This window comes from Ahaetulla prasina, chromosome 6 (assembly GCF_028640845.1).
Source record: "Ahaetulla prasina isolate Xishuangbanna chromosome 6, ASM2864084v1, whole genome shotgun sequence".
Taxonomy (NCBI): Eukaryota; Metazoa; Chordata; class Lepidosauria; order Squamata; family Colubridae; genus Ahaetulla; species Ahaetulla prasina.
The window spans coordinates 51053312-51075771 of NC_080544.1; the positions used below are offsets into that span (position 1 = coordinate 51053312).

At 37.4% G+C, this 22460-nt stretch overlaps 1 protein-coding gene across 2 annotated transcripts in view; it reads right to left on the reverse strand.

Moving 5' to 3' along the window:
• Nucleotides 1-22460, reverse strand: part of ATRNL1 (attractin like 1) — a 618957-nt gene that overhangs the window by 239163 nt on the left and 357334 nt on the right. For both annotated transcript variants that reach the window (XM_058187058.1, XM_058187059.1), the window contains exon 27: nucleotides 7035-7142. In XM_058187058.1, coding sequence (XP_058043041.1) covers nucleotides 7035-7142 — 108 coding nt within the window. The remainder of the gene's footprint in view (nucleotides 1-7034; nucleotides 7143-22460) is intronic.

Below are 22460 nucleotides of genomic sequence, written 5' to 3' on the forward strand. Positions count from 1 at the left end.
CATTAGTCTTGAAGAAAAGAGGAGGGGGACAGGGTAAAAATGGAGGAAAAAAATCGGGAAATGAAGAGGATTTCACCATTCATTCCCTTCTGAATTTTACAAGGTGGAGGAGGAGGAGGTGGAGGAGTTGACAGAACTCAAATCCTCATTGAGAAGCATGCAGGTAGAGCTGCATAACATTACTTGCAGCAAGAAAATTCCTGCTTTGTAGCCTGTAATCACTACAAATACAGTCTACATGCTGTGCCGAACTAGAAAACCCAGCAATCACAGATAGCATAGCCACACTAATTTACAAGGGAAACTCAATGGTAATACTTAGGTGTCTTGGAACAAGAAAAGGAATTAGAAAGGTAGGAACCTAATTATTTTATATAATTTGGATTTTTAAAAATTGAAATAGGGGTTCAGCTAAGTCTACAACTTCCTCATTTCAAATTGTATAGGATGTGGTGCCTTTTTTTTTCTCTAGCCATCTAAAAGAGTTGCAAATGAGATATTTTGAAAATGTACTATGCTAAAATTTTTGAATGTGTATCCAATTGAAACTTGGCAATGTTAGTGACACTGAAAGGATCTGTTTTCCTACGCTCATCCATGCCAAAAAATGAAGCAGCTTCAAGCATTTTGAAACTTTCCCAGTATAACCTCTGATTTCCCATGAAGGAAGCAAAGAGAAGACCAAATTAAGACACTGCAGTCCAGAACAGGATAGGGCAGAGAGGAAGAATTTCACCCTAGAATCTCCCAGGGTATGTCTGTTATGTTAGAGGTTTATAGCTTTAATCTGGTAAAATTCTGCCTATGAGGTATAAGCAAATATAGAATTGGACTCAGTTGGATTTTGCTGTATGGCTTAGGCTTGGTCCTGATGTTAGGATACCATACACTAAATGTGTATAGTTTAAAGATTGAATTAAAAGTGAGGAGGTGCATGCCATAGCTTACTATGGTACTTTGGCCAGTCACTTTATTTCAACCCAATCTACATTTCATAGTAATTATGGGAATTAAATAAAGGTAATATCTCTCTGTAAACTTTGAGCTTTTGAAGAAAATGTATCTAATCTAATAATAAAAACATAGATTTATCTCTTCACCAAAAAGAAACATCTTATCCATCTTATCCTCTCTGTCCTACCTCATTTTTTATTCCTGTACCTTAAATTTAATTATAACTTCTTTTCTTCTTCCAATTTAACAGTCTATTTTAATATCCCCATAAAGTTTGTCATAAAGCAATCTTTAGAAAAGGCTGAAGAGCATATAAATTTAAGGAATCATATAAAATTAAGCAAGAAGGAGTAAAACAAGAATAACGATAAATTTATTAATTAATGATTCTAATCTGTCACCAAGTTGCCACATTCCAAATCCACTCTTGAACTGGTTTCTAAAGTAAGTTTTGGAAATAAATTTGTACAATTCAAATATTCAAAATATTTTTTTAGGCCCATGAATTTCATTGTTATATTAAATCTATGAAATCTAGTCCTTCCATAGGCACAAAGCTTAAGTGACTTTGGACCAGTCATTCTCTTTTGGTCCAACTCACCTCACAGATTGTTTTGGCAAAAACAGGAAGAGGAAGGAGTAGATGGTATGTTTGCTGCCTTGAGTTATTTATTAAAAAATCTAAAAAATGTGATTCATTCTTTGAATGCCTGCATGATCAACATTAAGTAAACTGGGGAAGCAGAAAGATTGCTGTTAATCATCCCTGTTAAATCTGAGCCATAGGTGGCATCAAGCCCCATTTTAGTGACTCTCAAACTTCCGAAATTGACAGTTAAGTGTGATTTTAGAGGTAGTAGGTAAAACAAAAACAAACCCAATAATAATCAGCTTCCACTTGATTTAATATATTTATATTAGAATATTCCCCAAATCCCCTAGATCAGGGGTGTCAAACTAGATTTCATTGAGGGCCACATCAGGGTTGTGTTTGATCTCAGGGGGCTGGGGTGAGTGCGGCCAGGGTGACGCCACTTGTTTCAGGGGTGTCTGTGGTGGCCCAAGCACTCTGCCAGTGAAAATGGGCTCCTGAGCTCTGTTTTTGGCGGCAATGGTCTCCTGCAACTCTCTGCCAGCGAAAACAGAGCTTGGGAGGGACACCTGAGGGTGTCTGTGGTGGTCCGAGCACTCTGCAGCGAAAACAGGCTCCTGAACTCCGTTTTTGGCTGCAACATTCTCCTACAACCCTCTGCCAATGAAAACGGAGCTCGGAAGGGCCACCTTCCAAGCTCTGTTTTCACTGGTAGAGGCACCACAGACCGGTCCTTTGCTGTTTCCAGGGTGGCCCCGTGGGCTAGATCTAAGCACCCCGTGGGCTGGATCTGGCCCCTGGGCCTTGAATTTGACACCCCTGCCCTATGCTTCCTGCAGCTCTCATAAGCAATGAATGAATGAATGATTGAATGAATGAATGGATGAATGAATGAATGATTGCACCAAGGATCAAAGTGTTTGTTGAAACTATTAAATATCCCATTCTAAAATTTAAGTATATATGTGTTAATGAATTTATACTACCAGCTTCGTAGAAGACATATATAACACAACTGGTACTGAATAATGGTTCCAACACTAAATTTCTCTAAAAAAATCCACAGGTCAAACTCACATAATCAAAGCTGTCAGAGCTATTGCCACAAAATAAAATGCTGCTTCTGAAATTATATCTGATCCAAAATTAGCTTCAATCAAGGAAGGTTGGTTAAAGAACTTGAAAGAAAAGAAATTATTATTTCACTATTAGTATACAGTGAATGCACTGTTTGCTGGATTGGAAAAAAAATTATTTATTCCAATACACTGAATAATAGGTGCTAGGGCAATCATATATATGCATCCATTCTACTGGTGCATTCATTCATCCATTATATGCATCCATTCTACTGGTGTCAACTAACAGATATGTTATGTTATGTTATATATTTAGTAAGGTGCACAGTAATTAAAGCAAGCATGATTAAGACTGTTAAACGGAATTCATTTCCCAATAAATAGATGGAAGAATTATGTGAAGGGTTATTTCCAATAAATCACAACACAAATGTAATAAAATTAAAATGTAAAAATAAAATAAGAAAATGGCTTCTTTTATTGCAGAATTTTCAGAAAAATAATTATAATGCAACTGTATAGGTTAAGGGAAACTCTAACAATTTAGGGGAAGTGTATTTTTTATTATTTTGCTTTTATAAGTTCAGAACAGACTGGTAATTTAATTTTGTCATATAGTGCTCTTTCTTTGTATCGAACTCTACGTTCTATATACCACAGAACAATCAATACAGTGCAATAGATTACTAACTATTTAGAGCAATGCACTTTATCTCTGCAGGTTGTAATCCTTTCCCAGAAATGTTAACATTCATACCTCAGATACATTTTACTATCAAAAGTCGAACACAGGCATGCAATGAACACAAATAAACACAAATAAAATTATCAGAATTGGGGTTATTAACAACTTTAAAAATATACAATTAAAATGTTTCAGTTTCTCTATCAACAGGTTTCTAGATACACATGTCATATAAAAGCACAGCATTTAACTTTTGATGTTTATTTCTAACATTTAATTAAAAAATAATAAAAAGCATATATTTCCTGAAGATCTGCTCTGTCATTTGAATATCCTAAAAATATGTTCTCTAGAACAGGGGTCTCCAACCTTGGCAACTTTAAGCCTGGCGGATTTCAACTCCCAGAATTCCCCAGCCAGCTTTGCTGGCTTTGCTGGCTGGACAATTCTGGGAGTTGAAGTCTGCCAGGCTTAAAGTTGCCAAGATTGGAGACTCCTGTTCTAGAACAGCGGTCACCAACTGGTGGTCCGTAAAAATTTTTTGGTGGTCCACAGAAAAATTATTTGCATTTTTTATATTGCATTAAATCAGGGGTCCTCAAACTAAGGCCCCTGGGACAGATACGTGCAATGAACTTTATTTGCTGCAGAGAGTTTCCCCCTTCGAGGTCTTTTTGTGTGGGTCAGAGGGAGACAGAAATACCGACTTGAGGTCTGCTTTTGCCTCCTGGTGCAGGACTTTGGGTGAAGGCTGGAGGAAAGCGCTTCTGGTGGCAAAGAGCCGGAGAGCCTTGTTCCAGTGGGACTGCATCATGGCCTGGACCGGCTGACCATCTCAGCTCGTTAAGCCTCCAGGCTCCTGTACCTGGCCTTGCACTCCCGCAGGTCTTGCCTCTCCTTGGAAAACCTATGTTCGTAGTCCTCAGTGAAGTGCTTCTATTGAGCCTCCTTCTTGAGGCTCAATAGAAGCCTCAATTTGAACTGAGCTGTTTTGCCAACTCTTTCTCGTGGTGGCTGCTTAGCTCACTGCTTTCTGTTGGGGCCATAAGGAGCCCAGGTGGGGAGGCGTGGAGTGGCTGGGAGGGGAGGGGCGAATAGAGGCTGGAGAGGCACCCCTCGATGTGAGTGACATCAAGTTGGCCACGCCCACCCACTCACATGACCATCTAGCCATGCCTATCCAGCCACTCATTAGGCAGGTTATATTAGTGGTCTGCGGGATTTAAAATTATGAATTTAGTGGTCCCTGAGGTCTGAAAGGTTGGTGACCCTTGCTCTAGAACATTACAATTCCAACTCCTTTTCTTGACTCCAGGCTCATGGATACATGCCCATCTACATAGCACAACCCCAGGTTCATCCTTGTTTTAAAATAATTCAGTAGAACTAAAGGACACTTTCTTTGTTTTCCTTCCATATGCTACTTTATAAAGAGAAGATATTTACTTTTCCTAAGCATCCTCTCTTTTCTTCTTCTTACTGTGCATTTGGTAACGTATACTGTAGATAGAAGACTCAGAGTAAGCCTGCTGATTTATCGTTCAATATGCCCAATAAACGTGCTGTGGAAATGTACTGGTTGCTGAGGATCTTAATCACCTTCTTTAAGAAAGAAACACCACTGCTACTCAGATAGACTAAAATAAAAATATTTTGTGATTTAGTCAGTGTAATTCTGTTCCAGGGCTAGCACACTAACATAATTTTACAGAGATAAAACCTACCTCTATTAATGTATGTTATCTAATTTCTGATACCTATAATGCTGCTAGATTCCTCACATACAAAGTTTAGTTATTCAAATATATACATTTTGGCTGCTTGAACCATTGAGGCAAGAAAAAGCAGTATGGGATTCACTAGATATTTCAGACTACAGTCATAATCCTTGACTATTTGCTAAACTAGTTCAGATTCCTGGGAGTTATTATTATAGTTAAAACGTCTGAAAGTTTGCCTGTTTCTATCACTAGCTACCGTATACTACTTAATTGGTCATGTAGGGTAAAAGAAAAGCAAATATAAGCAAAACCAAATAGATATCTCAATAGCCTGTATCTTTTCTAGCCAATAATTTGTTAATTTGGATATAATTAATTTTCGAGCCAATAATTTGTTAATTTGGATATAAAATATATATGCAGGATTGTTTCTTATGATTACAGGTAGTCCTTTGTAAGGCCATAATGGAATCTGCCCATTAGAGTCAAAAGTAGGAACAATGTTAAATGAATTGCCTCAAGTAATGACTAGTCACTCTTGCTCTTCACTATGCATTTGCTAAACAAATGCACAGGTTATTAACTGGAGGACGAAGCGGGGAGGCGGGCACAAGCACAGTTGCTTCAGGCCTGTCAGGGACCCCCCCCAACCATGCATGCAGGCCCGCCATACAGCTGACTGCCTTGCCAGTAAGCAAGAAGGAGGGAGGAAAACCTTGGGCATGCCTGCCGTTCTTAATTCTGCCCCTGCCCTTCTCCTGCCAAGGTGCCCAGCTTTCGTGTAGCAAAATAAGGAACCAGTCTTTCAGAGCTTTGTGCACCCATCAGCCTGCCACTGATCAGCTGGCCATTGGGAGGCTACAGGCTTTTAACTGCAGTTAAAAAGGAAGAAACAGCTGCAATCACACATTGCTCCCAGAAGCACGAAGCTGAAGCCTGAAGATGACGAATGAGACTTCGTCGAAACGTCGCCAAGATACTTCCAATTTTACACGGGAGAAAACCCGAATAACCAAAGACCTACATACAAACACCCGCGAAAACCTCAGAAAACACACACACACACACACACATATACATACATATATATGCAGGTTTTGGTATGTTCGGGTCTTTTCCTGTGTAAGATTGGAAGTATTTAGGCAACGTTTCGATGAGATCTCACAAAGCCAAAGCCTGAAGATGATGAGTGAGATCTCATCGAAACGTTGCCTAAATACTTCCAATCTTACACGGGAAAAGATCCGAACATACCAAAACCTGCATATATATACCGTGAAAACCTACGAAAACATATATATATATACATACACACACACATACACACACACACACTTACATACATACATACACACACTCTCACGCACACGTATATAAATAATCATCATTTATTCACCGTTCTCTTTAATTTTTAGATGATGCTTCCATCATCATCTCATGATGCTCTTTTGTGCATTTTTACGCTATTCCCCTGCCGTGTTGTATTGTGTAGCATTTTATAATTTCTTTTTCAGAGCGTTGCCTTTACAATTAAAAATGTTAGAATGTATCTGTTAATCACAACATAATATACCCATAAATAATATCTCTCAAACATAAACTATTAAATCCGAATAAAGAAATGCAATGCAAATCTCATTTTAAAGTATAATTTTAGTAAATTAAGATGGATATGAACTGTTAACCAGGGGGCACAGTATACTCAGAAGACCAAACATGAGGCTTGTTTAATACATGCAACTAACAGTTTTCTGCCAAAAAAAGGGCTGCCAGGTGAGCAGATTGTCATTGCAGGCTAGGCTAATGGATCCTCTAGTGGCTTTTGTTACTGCTCATGTTACACTACTGAAATGATGAGCCTTGAAAATGACACAACATATGTAGCTTCAACTTGTTGGCTACAGGTAATCCTGCTCTTTTTGGTTTCAGAAGCAGATGCAGATGAGACTAGCAATATAAATATGCAAATTGAAATGGTCCCTAGTCAGCGACACAGTGCCTACCTCTAATGGACCTCGTAGAAAGTCTGTTTGCTCAGCTCCTATTTCGAGAGCTACATCCACAGAAGCAAAAGGACGGCTGGCCATCTGCTGTCGCTCTCGCAAAAGTTGCTGAGGAAAGAAAAAAAAAAAGGTACGTTAATAAAGTATATTGAAAATTGAATATTTAGTACAGTCAATCAATGATTCATTTAACATTGATCCACTAATGGGAAATGGAGCTTCTGAACTATATGTTCCAGAGCAATTCAGTTGTGCAATAACACGGCTTTCTATACTTGGGGAAAAAAACATAATACAACCAGAAATGTTTGCTTGTTTTATGAAGTCACAAGGGAATACCCTGATTCGCTATGTTTCCTTGAGTTCCATGCCATTGAATCAATTACAAGTTGGGCTGGGTTTTTCTGCTATTTTTAGTACCGAGTACAATAGTCCTTGATTTACAACAGTGCACTTAGTGACCATTTGAAGTTATCATGGCAGTGAAAAAAGTGACTTATGATAATTGTTCAAAATAAATTGTGGTCACTTTCTTTTGATCTGTTAATTGCTGTGTGAAACTTTATTTTCTCAGATATTATTTTGGTGCTTTACCTAAAATCACATTTATTTGCATCTGTCTTTGCTGTATAACTTGAATTCTGTCACACGAAAGCCAAAGGCAATTTAGTATAGCAACCTTGAGTGTTAAGGCTTCAAAGCGAAGTAATACATTATCATGATTGTACAAGTTATCATTTATAAAATTAGCCAGCAAATAGTGTGTCATGTCACTGTCTAGTTCTGAATATGTTAGAAAAAGCACATATATCATATTTCACAATTATAAAATGTTCCTCATATACATGCATATAACATTTTTCTAAACAACGAGCACACGTGAAAAATCACAGCAAGCAAGTATGACCTGAAATCTTATATCATGGAACAAACTCTCAGAATCTATCCTGGAGCAAGACCTTACAGCCTTTAGATTCCCTGTGTATTTGTACTGTACTGTAGTCTGTTGGAGTTATTACTAATGTGTCTGCAGATGCTTAAGCACAGTCCCTTCTCTGATTACTTAAACATGAAGAATAACGTCTGAGTATCAGAGAACATTACTACACCAGAGCCAGTGCAACTGTGTAAGTAAAGACTCACACTAGACACAGGTTGCCAGAAACTCCTATGGCAGGCGCAAACAACCACACACAAAGAGTTCAATTAGCTGTTTTATTGCTCAAGCCTATACATACAGATCTCCTCAGACTGATGTTTGCATTAGATACAGTTCAACAATATTCAAGGTGGGTTGAACTTTGCCCTTTCTACCCACCTAGGGACTCTAGACTAATTCCCCATTTGACTCTTCCCCTGGCTCAACCAGTCGGTCTCCTACCCACCGATATCACAGATTATTCAGTAAGCCACATTGTACACCCTTCCAAGCTAATTTATATGTTTCTTTCAACCTATAATAATAATACTAATTAAACAAAGCAAATAAAAATGATGAGCAGCACTAAATAATACAAATCTTATTTCTATGCATTTGAAAAACTAATAAAGGCAATATTAAATATTTAAGTCAAATTAGTTGCCCAATTAAGTTTAGTTGCTTGCTTCTTTATGTGAACTGGGTTTGGCTGCATTTGGAATGAATTGCCTGAGCTGAATTCTGCACATACTTAAAATAGTACACCTAGACACTAAAGGATTCCCAGAGGAAAATATTACAATAGGCTTGTAGGATACCAGGAACAGGCAAACAGTGAAGGCATGAAAAGGAGCTGCTTTAGGGCTTGTTGGCACAAGAGACTTAGGCTCCCCTTGTCTTCAAACTTAAAGGGAACAAATGGTCCACTGAGGCAATCATAGCTAGTTGAAGTGAAGGCAAATAGAAGGAGGAAGAAGTGAGAGACAGAGGGATGCTGTTGCTGTTACTACTCTCCCCTCCAGTGCATGTCTGCTTGTATTCTGAATTGGAAATGACTGTGAAAAGGAGAGATCCTGAGGGAGTTTATGTCCACTGTGAAGCTGTGAGGAAACGGCCATAAGAACCTTCTCTTCCTCATCTTCTCCTCTCCAGTTGCTGTCCATGAACCCAAATGTTTTTATTTTTGAGGGCCCATCTGAAACCTTATGCAAGTTGCTAAGATTTGCTTGGACAATATATTTCCTGGCTTTGATGTGTGGGCTGAACTTCAATCCAAGCTAAGCTCTTAGACACTACTATACACTATACATTACTAATACTATTTGTTTTAATACAAAGAGGAATCTGTGCTTAGGCTTTATGTGACCATTCACAAAGAGGGCAGAGAATAACTCTGAATACTTGGAAGACAAAGATGAGTGTGTTAATGTATTCTATGCTTACCTATTTGATTTTCTCAAATGCTTGAAGGATGCTGAAGAAGGTGTTGGAAGGGTGTAAACAAAATGGAAAATATTTTGTTTCAAACTCAGAACAAACCTGCTTTCTGATGAAACACATGCGCACAAAACAACACAAGTGTTCAGTGTTTATGCAGGAAAAAAATGAAATGTTTCAAGTATTCTGACTACAGAAAACAGTGGGAACTCAGAACAAGCTCGTCAACCTCATGTCCATGTTTTACCCTCTTTTGTGTCCCTGTGATGCAAAAGATTAGAGAAAGGCATTTTTAAAAAATGTCTAGGAAAGTAGTGAATGAAAATACAGCATGTGTTTTTATCACATCAAGATGTTTGTGATTACAGGTGATCCTTGATTTGCAATCTTTAATTTAGTGACACTTCAAAGTTACAACAACACTGAAAAAAGTGACTTATCACCTTTTTTCACACGACCATTGTAGCATCCCCATGGTCATGTGATCAAAATTCAGATGTTTGGCAACTGGCTCATGTTAATGACAGTTGCAGGGTCCCAGGCTTGGGAAATTTTGGACTCAATTGTCATCTATCAGTTTTCATACTATCTTGCTGGCTGGGAGGAAAGAGTCCTAATTGACTAAGGAAAGATGATCATAGTTCCTAAGTGCTGTATAACAGTACAGGTAGTCTTAGACTTACGACTACAATGGAGTTTTGCCCCATTTTAGGACCACTCTTGCCACAGTTGTTAAGCAAATCACTGCAGTTTTTAAGGTGGTAACACAGTTGCTAAGTGAATCTGGATTCCCCATTGACTTTGCTTGTGAGAAGGTCAAAAAAGGAGATGGGGATGTTGGAATGGTTGTGTGAAAAGCAGACATAAGTCACTTTTCAGTGCCGTCGTAACTTTGAATGTTTGCTAAACGAATGTTGTAAGTTCAGGACTACCTGTACAAAAATTACTATGGCCAGTGAGGCAAAACTGGCAATCATTTGGAAATTCTCTCAACAAAAGAAACAGGGATGTTTCATTTCTTTAAATAAATTAGGGGGGCAGCCAGCCAATCCACTACAGCAAGAGAAAGAGAAAGAAAAGGAGAAAGACAAATCTAATCTTTCTAATCAAAATTTGGGAAAGATTAAACAGCCAGTCAGAAGCCAAGAAGATTGTGGTATTCCACAATCAAATATAGACAGAAAGTTAATTTACACAATGTATTCTCATTCCTATCAGGTTTGTTGTCTTCTATTGTCAAATCACTTTTCTTTTTTTAAAAAACGTCCGTTACTCTCTGCCTGAATAAGTACTTGCATGAATAAATAGAATATGTCAATACAGTATTATTATGAAATCAGAAAACATTGTGAATTGTTTTGCTCAGGACCAGAATGACCCAGGAGCAATGAGGAGGATTGGGACTGCCTGATTTGAAATTGTATTTTGCAGCCTGCTGCTCAGTCTAGACAAAAGAGTGGCTTTTGCTGAGTAGTAGAACATTTTAGAATTAGAAGGGCATGATTGGACATTCAAATAGTATCATTTTTATGGGGTTATAAAATTAATGTAGATTTTAAGAATCATTATATTAGAAGTTCCATATTGAGTATATGGAACAGATATAATCCAAAGTGTGTCCAAAAATGCTTTTATGGGCCTAATACAAATAGCATTTCACAGTTAAGAAACAGTAGGTAAAAAGCATTGTTGTAACAGGAACATGAAGAATATAAGACGAAATCAATAGTCCAATTAGCTGCAAGGAGATTTAGTTTTCAATAGTTTTCATATGTATAGTTAAGAGAAAGATTTACGGTAGATAACAGATCATTTGGAATTGAACAGAAAAAGATGTTGAAATTGAATTATACATATACAAATGATAAACATGTAATTGCTAAAATGAATAAACTTATATGAAATTTGACACACAAAAAAGAACAAGGAAAATACTTGTGCAATAAAATGGGCTAAGAACTTTGGATACAACATAGTGATGGAACAATGGGAAAATATGTGGCTAAAAGGATTGAAATTTACATTGTTGTTAAATTCAAAAAATATTTTTTATAAAATGATGTGTCAATGACATATGATACCAGAAACAATATCTATAATGTATAAAGATACCTCAAATTTATGTTGGAAACATGAACAATGTGAAGGTTATGTTATCATGGTAGACTTATAAAAAAAGCTAGACATTTCTGAATTATATTATAGAATATTATATCCATAAAAATGGAAAAAGTCTGAAATGCATACACAGGGAGAATGGTTGGGGAAGATGACAGAACTAGCATAAATGGTAAAATTAACTTGTTTGATTTCAGAAAGATCAACTAGATTTATCAGTGACTGGCAACCATTCACTGACTTTTTGCTTTTTTTTTTTTTTTGCAATTTATAGATTTGAAGATTAGAAATGATTCATGAAAGGATATTATGATGTAATCTCAGAGGTAGATGGCTAAAATGTAATGATAGTGGTTATAAAATATAAAATGTAACTACTGTTAAAAATATTGCAAGATGCTTCTTCTTGTCCTCTCCTGTGCTATCTCACTCACAAACACACACACACGTATGTACGTAACTATGTTTTACTGAGTTTATTAATATCCCCCAGCAACTCCCTTCACCAAAAAACCAAAAACTCAGAACTGCCCCAATTAAGTCCAGCCACAAGCATATCAATACTTGTCTACAGAGCAATAGCCAATGAATCCACAAGGCACTTGAAAGTTTTCCAATCCAAAGAAACCCATCAGGGAAAATTAAATCCACAATACAAGAGGGTTCATGAGGCAAGAAAAGGCCAAAGTTCACAAGGCACGATCCAAGTCAAGGCATGGTATCAATCCAAAGCAAAGCAGGAATCACAATGACCAGAAAACAGCTGACATCTGGAGAGGTATCCTGGGAAGCATCCGGGAGAATCATCACACTCGTCTCCTGTCTACCCTCTCCTTTTTATCTATTTTATTTCTTAATTATTCACTATTTGCCTTATATTCTTTTTTTTTCTAATTTTTATATTGTTTTAATCTTGCAAAAATGTCTTCAATACAAATTATATTTTTTAAAAAAAGAACAAGACCACAATTCAGATATGAATTTGCAAACAGAAGGACAGCACAGGCCAAGAAAAAGCAAAAGCACACAAAACAATCCTGAATATTTTGAGCTTTAAAATGGGTATTGAATGTCAATACTAAAAGGTACAAGAACAAGGTGTTTCTTCTCAGAGTCTATGCTTACTAGGCTATTCTTGGTATTTCTAGATTGTCATACAGTTTCTAAATTGTTCTACTATAAATTTTTGATGGCAAACTATTATCTATTATCTATTCAGGTGCCTTCACTGTCCATGACCATAAAATCATGACTGATGCCCAATCAGAATTCCATATCGGGCCATATACCTGCTCAGTTCATCTAATATGTAAGCCTGCTCTATGAGCGATTATGCAGTTACAATCAGGTAACCAGTGAAATATACTTCGATGATGCCTAAACAAATATTTGGACATCTCTGCAGTATAAAGATGTTCTGTATCTGTCATTGTTCTGACCTGTGCACCATTCTGATTACAGGCAGCACTGTACAGTTCAAAGTTCAAGCTTTAAATGGTTTCATACATAAAAGTACCACTGGGCTTATAGTGAGCTCAGTTTGTTGATGATTTGCTGTCTGTTTGCTTATGTGGTTCACTAACACCTAAACATATGAATTGGGGCTCAAAAGGAGACACCTCCTCCTGCTGACTGTCACCCAAACATTCTGCGATGCTAATTGAGGGGACTGACTTGATTTAAACTAAAACAATGAGCTACCACTTCCTCTGCGCTTTTCTGAAGAAAGCGCTCCTTCCTGGTTTTTAGCATCACTTAACACAATGCAAGGGATATGAGAACTTCTGTTATAGTATTAATGAAATTATGCCCTCTTATTAAAATTACCCTCTCCCATCATTTATTAGCAGATTTCAGATGAGTTTAATATGCACACAAATGTTGCCTTACTGTATAAAGAGTCTAGAATCTCATGGTTTTTATACTGATTCTGAGTTATTTTAATAAAAAGTAGGTTCAACATACATAGCAGGTGTGTACTGGAACTGTATCCTGCTGCGATTTGGAGACAACAGTTTAGTTCTCGACCAGTTAAATACACTCTTATAGGACAAAAATACAAAATTTGTATATACTGGATTTGTGAATTTGTGATTATAGAAGAAATATTGTGACTCATGTATACAACTAAATATTTTTTGTATATATGGCTTACTTTCAAGATCCCATCATTGGTTCTGTTCTGAGTTTATGATGATTTATATTGTCATCAAATAAAAATTTATTGATTTTATTGATAGAAACTCCTATCAAGTTATAGCCCATTCATAGAAGAAGATTTTTGATCAATTAGTTTAATAGGAAGGTAAAAAGTTTGACCCTAGCATGAACCAATCATTTAAGGGTGAGCAGAAATAATAATTAGAAAGAGAACTTTTCTGTAATATGGTTAACTATTTCAATTTCTTTAATATCTATGGAGATTCTCAGTCATCTAGGTCATGGTTGTCCTAAAGGTGCTTTTTCAAGAGGCAACTGGACTTTCTGAAGAAGCTTCTTCGATGAGAAGTGAAACGTCATCAAAGAAAAAACAGAAAGTCCAGTTGCCTCTTGAAAAAGCATCTTTGGGGCAACTTGTTTAATAGCGAAGCCAGGAATATTCAACTACTTTGTGATCCATGATGATTTGCAGCTCAGTTTGTTGGATCATTTTTAATACGGGGCATATTGTAACAATCAATATTTCTGCTCAGTTTGGTGGTAATTCCTTTATTTTTTATAGAAATATTGGGGGGGGGGAGAGAGAGAGAATGGTCATTGCAGCATCCCATTATCAGGATTTGTAAGTTTCCCTACTATCTTGCCACAACAAAGTAAATTAGAAAACTGATAGGAAATTGTAAATCAAAGTCACACGAGGTTCTCACTTAACAACCTGTGAGAATTCACTTAATAATATAACTAGGGACTGATGTAACTCGTGTCACTAAGCAGGTGGTGATGTGATGTGATTTTATTTATTATTTATTTATTTATTTATTATTTTATTATTTATTATTTAAACTTTTATACCGCCCTTCTCCCGAAGGACTTACACAGTCTACATTAAAACAGTTAAATATACCAACTTAAAATAACAATTAAAAAACTTATTCAATAAAGGCTGAAATTAAAACCATCAAATTGACCATATTAAAATACCCAATAAAATTATTAAAATTGAAAAAAATTAAAAATTTAAAAGTTTAAAATTCAGGCCAGTCCCGCTTGGATAAATAGATAGGTTTTCAATTCCCGGCGAAAGGTCCGAAGGTCGGGTAATTGGCGTAAACCGGGGGGAAGTTCGTTCCAGAGAGTAGGTGCTCCCACAGAGAAGGCCCTTCCCCTGGGGGCCGCCAGCTGACATTGCTTGGCGGACGGCACCCTGAGAAGACTCTCTGTGAAAGCGCACGGGTCGGTGGGAGGCATGAGGTAACAGCAGGCGGTCCCGTAAGTACCCGGGCCCTAAGCCATGGAGCGCTTTAAAGGTGGTAACCAGCACCTTGAAGCGCACCCGAAAGACCACAGGTAGCCAGTGCAGACTGCGCAGGAGTGGTGTTACCCGGGAGCAACGTGATGCTCCCTCAATCACCCGCGCAGCTGCATTCTGGACTAACTGGAGTCTCCGAGTGCACTTCAGGGGTAGCCCCATGTAGAGAGCATTGCAATAATCCAGACGAGAAGTGACGAGAGCATGAGTGACCGTGCATAAGGCATCCTGGTCAAGAAAGGGGCGCAACTGGCAGACCAGGCGAACCTGGTAAAAAGCTCTCCTGGAGACAGCCGCCAAATGATCTTCAAACGACAGCCGTCCATCCAGGAGAACGCCCAAGTTGCGTATCCTTTCTGTTAGGGCCAATGACTCGCCCCCAACAGTCAGCCGCGGTTGCAGCTGACTGTACCGGGGTGCCGGCATCCACAGCCACTCCGTCTTGGATGGATTGAGTCTAAGTCTGAGTCTGTTTCTCCCCATCCAGACTGTATCATGAAAGAAAGTCAATTCATTACTGACATTAAGGGAGGACTATCAATACAGTGAAAAAAAATCATCCTTGAAATCTTGCCTGAAACTGGCAATTATAATTGAAAGTATTTACACTGTAATTTGTACCTTTCAAAGACTGGACATAAACTGTGGTATGGTTGTTAGCTAATAGTACTTGACTCACCATACCAGATATCTATCTCCTGTTTTTTCCACATTACAACAGCCAAAATCATCTCTAGAACACTTGTATGAAGTATCTCAAAGGAGAGTCTGTTAAAATTTTAATTCTATAACAAGATGGTAACTAAATTGTTTAGAATTATTTAAGTCCATAAAAAGTTGCCAAAGTACTGTATTATTAAATAGGATCTTTGACTGGGGATTTTGAATATTTCATAATATACCAACTAACAAAAGGTTTCAATCTGAACTGTATACAAACAACAGAGGTTTATGACATTTTTTGGCATAGGATTTTGTAGATAATAACAACCATTCATTATAATCAAAGTAAGGTGGTTGGAAAATTATTGTTGTTTATATTCATATATGCTGCTGTCATTGTAGTGAACAAACACAATTATCCATCTGGGAAATAGGAGCTGTTGTGGATGATGATGTCTATGATTATCCTAGATTAGACATTTTGGATAATTCATTTTAATAAATATCTAAAACAAATAGATAAAAAAGTTGATTCTGCAGAGGTCACCAATGTATTCAATATCATTAACTCTTCAAGTAGGAAAAGATACTGTGTTCTATTCATTTAAATGTATGAAATCAGCTCTCTCATTTACAAGGTTATAGTCTAAGAACATGGATATAAATATGTAGCAGTGTACCATTTATAGTAGCTTTTAAAAATAGTAACTAAATCAGAATGAGTTAATTAGCACTAAACCTTCTATCATAGCAATATAGGAAAAACCTTTAACTTCTTCATTCTGTATTCAGGATTTTGTTTGGGGATAAACAGCGAGAATAAGAATAGAGAATAACAGACAGCAATGTTTTACAATAAATTTGGCCATGAAGAAAAAGGTTACTAACTAAAAGTAATAATTCATGGGAATGGTATTTCTAAAATACAGTTCCAATATACTTAATGCTTTAATGTATAAGCTTTAGCTTTTAGTGTAACAATAATTTTTAAAAGGTCAAAGTTTATTAATGTAACATTTTCCTCAGACAGCCTCCCTGTTATCTACATCAGGATATTTTTGAAGTATACAATGAGTGGGAAGGAGGAGGCTACACAAAATTGACTCTCAGGGTTCAAGTGAAATTCTCCAAGAGAAAATAATCCTACTCAGTTTAAGGCCATTATGTGGACAGGTATGGATGAGTACTCTAGAAAAACAATAGAAGTGGGAGAGGGAATCGTGATCTGAACGGTTGTTCCATATCAATCACAATCCGTATGTCAAAGAATCTTGGGGAACCCTCCATAGGATGACATAATAAAGTGAAAGATGTCCACATATATATATATGCATCAATATTTCACACAAGCTGTACTGGTGAGAAATGTCATCTGTAACAATCACACAGTTTGGAAAACTAAAAACAACAGGGGGGCAGATATGTATACCTTGCAATTGATTTTGTAGCTTGTATATAATGCTAGAATTGATATATTATCTTTTTTTAAAAAAACAAATCAATAGAATGGGCTCACTTGTAGGAAAACTCAGTATGAATTAAGTGCAGCGCTTACAATTTAATCCATAGCAATACTAAAGAATCTCTCAGACAATGTAGTGCAGCTGGTTGAGATTGCAAAATGTCCTTGGCTGGCTCATAGTGAACTCTTAATACAGAAAACTGTCTATTTCCAAACATGGGGTGAAGGAGGGTAACCCAGCCAACTGCAAGTGGAACAGCTGTGTAATTCTGTTTACATAGCCAGAAACAGAACATTAACTTAAATGCTATCTTAACTATACAGATGAGGTCCCATTTGGTTGAAAAATTGCTAGCTATTATTTTTCTTTAAGGGCATTTTGTATAATTACTTATACACCAAATGTATAACATAAATCCCAGTAAATCTTGATGTAGCAGGGAAAATGGCTAATTATATGTTTGTTTTGTTTTGTTTTGTTTTGTTTTGTTTTGTTTTGTTTTGCAGGAGTTACAAGCCATACGACAATTGACACTTTTACCATCATAGTACATCTTTGAAATGATATAATTGCAAATAATCATTTTTACAGATGTGACAATGTCCAAAAATTAGTGGAAAGTTTTTATTTCAGAAATGATACCTACGACTTTTCTTCGTGCAATTTTTTAACCTACTAGATCACTACTTGTAAATTCAAATTTTCCATTTTAAAAATAACAAGAAATTAATTTAAAATCATATTCATATTTGTACAATCAAATTAACAACATAAATACTTCTGAAATAAAATATATTCAATGAAAATAGGTACTAGTACTGCCTTCACTACTTCAATTGGATATCACAGTGTCTTCAAGATGCTTTATTCAACATCAACCAAGATCTAGAAATAGTTAGTGAATGATAATAAAATATCTAGATTTCCCAGATATTGACTAAATATTATCACTTGGGTCTTAAAAAGTATATGGATTAAATTATTTATCAATTATATAAGGTATTTTGAAACTCTTCCAAAAAAAAAATAATGTGATGGAAAAAAGAAGGCACAAAATTTCCAGCAAATTTTATTCCAAGGCAGTAGTACTATCTTATATCATAACTATATTATGTGGCAAAAATGTGAGAAGTGTTTTCTAATTCTGAGACAGAATGGAAAGACAACTGATAGTCCTAGTGTTAACAATACGATGTCAGAGCCTTTCCCACTGGTCAGTGGAAACTACAAACTATTTTTCTTTCCAAAACTTTCTCTGCTAATATTATGCACAGAGATAGCATAGTTGCTGGGGCACTCATTGATCTAGCTCGTGGGGCTTAGATCTGGCCCATGGGGCCACCCTGGAAACAGCAAAAAACTGCCCCATGGTGCCAGCCCGCGTGCGCAGCTCCCGAGCTCCATTTTCACTGGCAGAGGGCTAGCAAAACAAACTAAAAATGAAACAAAAGGAGAAATGTTTCCACTTTTGCATTTGAGCATGCAAGAAGGGACAGGGAAGGAGAAAGAGAAAGAGGAAAGACAAAGAAAAAGATGTAAAGATGGGAAGAAAGCAAGGAAAGAAAGACGGGAAGGAAGAAGAAAGGAGAATGAAGAGGAAGGAAAAAGAAGAGGAAGGAAGGAAAGAAGGAAGGAAGGAAGGAAGGAAGGAAGGAAGGAAGGAAGGAAGGAAGGAAGGAAGGAAGGTGTCATGCCCCCATCTGAGTTTGAATCTGTGTGGGAAGATGAGCTGGAACAAGACTGAGAGGACAGCTCCCTTGGCCTTGGAGGAAACTGGGGAAGGGCAGAGTCAGTCCCTGCAAGGCTTTTTGGAATTAGTAACGCTTGCAGGCAGGAAGAAACAGAGGCAGGATGAATATGAGAGACAGAGTTCAGATGAGGAGCAGGAACCACCCCCTCCTGATCCAAGGGCTCAGAGAATGCAAAGAAAGCATAATCAGCACAGACTGAGTAGGCTACTTGACAGGAGAGTGCCTCGCTCATCTTTACCAGCCATACCTGGGGAACAGAGGTGGATTCTACTTACCTTTACTACCGGTTTGCATCGTGCCCACATGCGCGCAGTCTTCTGCACATGCGCAGATCACTTTTGATGACATTCTGGTCAATGGGTGGAGCCTCCTGCCAGTTTTACTACCGGTTCTATAGAACCAGTCCAAACTGGGGGCAACCCACCCCTGGTGGGGAATGCTTAGGAGATGCTGTGGGGAGAGACATTTGTCAGGAACAAACGCTGAGTTCCTGAAGTGTTGCGTGCTGATGTTTGAACTTGCCAAGAGTCCTTGCATTCCTTTTAGTGTTCTGGATTAATTACCTGGATCTTTTGCTCCCTGAACTCCTTGATCTTCCCTTGATTTTTGAAATACATTTGGATTTATTGCTGTGAAGGCTTGGTGCAGACAGAGCTGGGCTGGACTAATTGCAGCCAGAAGTTTGTGTGGGGGTTTGTTATCACTCTGCTCTGTGACTTGCCAGAAATATGACAAGTCACAGACCAGCACAGAGCCCCATAAAGGGGAGGTTTGAACTGCCAGCTGTTTGTGTTATCTCTGTGCCATGCCCTAGGTCATCACAGAAGGAAGGAAGGAAGGAAGGAAGGAAGGAAGGAAGGAAGGAAGGAAGGAAGGAAGGAAGGAAGGAAGGAAGGAAGGAAGGAAGGAAGGAAGGAAGGAAGGGAGATTATAATGAGAGTAAGGGAGGGTCTGAGGAAACTCTTGCCTTAACACTTAGCCATCACAGGTGCCCCCAACATGAGTGATGTTAAGATGGGCATGTCCCCCTGCCCCCCCCAAAGTCTAATACAATCTGATTGATTGACCTGGTCTAAGTGATAGACAGAAGTTAATGGTCACCAGGAAAGGATCCACTGGCACCCTAAAATTACAACTGGACCCATATGTCCATTTGCATTAAAGTTCGCACTGGAGAATTTTCCACCCAGTCTTAAAGATAAATTTTAGGATTTAAAATTTACTCACTGGATCACTATTTTCAGCGAAAGAACATTTAATTTTTTTTTGTTTTTGACCTTCAAGTTTAATCATATATTAGTAAGAAACAACTACTTTCTTTAACTCTGCAGTTGTAATTATGTTAACAGGAGACTGAATGCTTTTCCTTCTATTCACTATGAACTTGCCTGTTGTTCTTCCAACTGAAGAAGCACTTTAAAGCAAAAAATCACATGAACAAGCAGAGAATTTCCCTTGGACTGACAATATACCACAAAACAATTTTATCACAACAGGTTTTTAAAAAATGAGAAAGCTGGAAATATATGAAATTATTCTTAGCATTAAGATCTCATACATTAAGGCACAAACTCTGAATATTTTATTAATTCATAAATGTATTTATTTTATTTATTTATTTTTGTCACAACGGTATATATAAACATAAGCATGAAGTAACTATATAATATATAAGCATATATATGAGTCTAAGTATGTAATAACTATATTAATTGGATATAATGAAAGGAAACAATAGGACAGGAACGGTAGGCACGTTTGTGCTCTTATGCACGCCCCTTACAGACCTCTTAGGAATAGGGTGAGGTCAATAGTAGACAGTTTTTGATTAAAGTTTTTCGGGATTTTGAGAAGAGACCACAGAGTCAGGTAGTGTGTTCCAAGTATTAATAACTCTGTTACAGAAGTCATATTTTCTGCATTCAAGATTGAAGCGGTTAACATTAAGTTTAAATCTATTGTTTGTTCTTGTATTGTTGTGATTGAAGCTGAAGTATTCTTCAACAGGAAGGACATTGCAATAGATGATTCTATGAGTTAAACACAGGTCCTGTCGAAGGCGGCGGAGTTCTAAATTTTCTAAACCCAAAATTTCAAGTCTGGTGGCATAAGGTATTTTGTTGTATTCAGAGGAGTGGAGAACTCTTTTTGTAAAATATTTCTGGACACGTTCAACTGTATTGATGTCTGAAACGTGGTATGGGTTCCAGATAGGCGAGCTGTATTCAAGAATTGGTCTAGCAAATGTTTTATAAGCTCTGGTTAGTAGTGTAGTGTTTCTGGAGAAGAAGCTACATAAGATTAGGTTTACAACTCTTAAAGCCTTTTTTGCGATTTAGTTGCAGTGGGCTTTGGCACTTAGATCATTGGATATGAAAACTCCAAGGTGGGGGTCATCTGTAAGGTAATGTCCATTGAGTTATATTTAGTGTTTAGATTCTTTTTTCCAATGTGTAAGACAGAGCATTTGCTGGTTGAGATTGGAGTTGCCAAGTTTTTGACATTCTGACACAAAGTTAAGGTCTTTTTGAAGGGTATCTGTATTGTTGGTAGTGTTAAATAGTTTGACATTGTCAGCGAAGAGGATAAATCTCAGTATAAAATGAGTTAACCAAATGTACTATACCAATTAAAGTGTTGTGACCCAGGCCGAAGTAGGTAGTGAGAAACTCAGTCCGTGAAAAAACAAACAAACTTTTTTCGTACAGCTGAGGATTACTTCATTCTCAGCGTCATTCAACTCAAATTAAAACAAATGCCACCTTACACAAATTCCTCAGTTCTATCGCAAACCTTGGTCCAATTAGGCAAACTGCCAAAGGCCTTTCTTGGCAAACGTTCACAAGTCACAAAATGAAGGCAAGACGTAGACAAAGCAGAAGACAAAGCTACCAACGTTGTTTTCCAGCAAAGCTCAAATGCTGGTGTGGTCTGTTTTAAGCCTTATGGGAGGGGCCAATCATCTGTTGGCCCTACTCTCAAATTGTCCTTTTTACTTGAGCTGCTCTTGCCTTCTGACAGCTCTTCTCATGCGTACATTGGGAACAGGCTCCTCCTGTTCTTCTGCCTCACTACTATCAGTCTCTGGAGGCTCTGGGATTCGCACCTCACTTCCTGATGGCCCTGGCCTCACCTCAGCTTCATCATTGTCTGACTCCATTGCCAGCTCCGTAGGCTGCTGATGGACCACAACATAAAGTCCTGGCTTAGCCAAATATATTTCAACACTAAAAGAAGCAACCCGACTGATAAAGGGCTATTCATATTAATTATTTGAAAGTATCAAGCCAAATTAAAATAGTCTTTTGTTTGCTGAGTAAATCTGTCTAAATAAGACACATCTAGCAAGGATATATTCAGTTTTAAGCTTTGAAGTTATGTTGTTTAGTAAAAAGGTTAAAGTGATGCATGTTCATTCATTATTCTATACCAATTAGAGGTTTTAATTTTAATTTAATTATATTTCACTCTAAGATAACAAAGACAGTATTGTTTGACTTTTGCACAAAAAATGGCGGCATTACAGGTAGCAATAAATTAAAGAATTAAGATTACTGTTCTTGTCTGTTCTGGGGTCCTCTCTCCTTCAGTGAAATCCCAAATGGA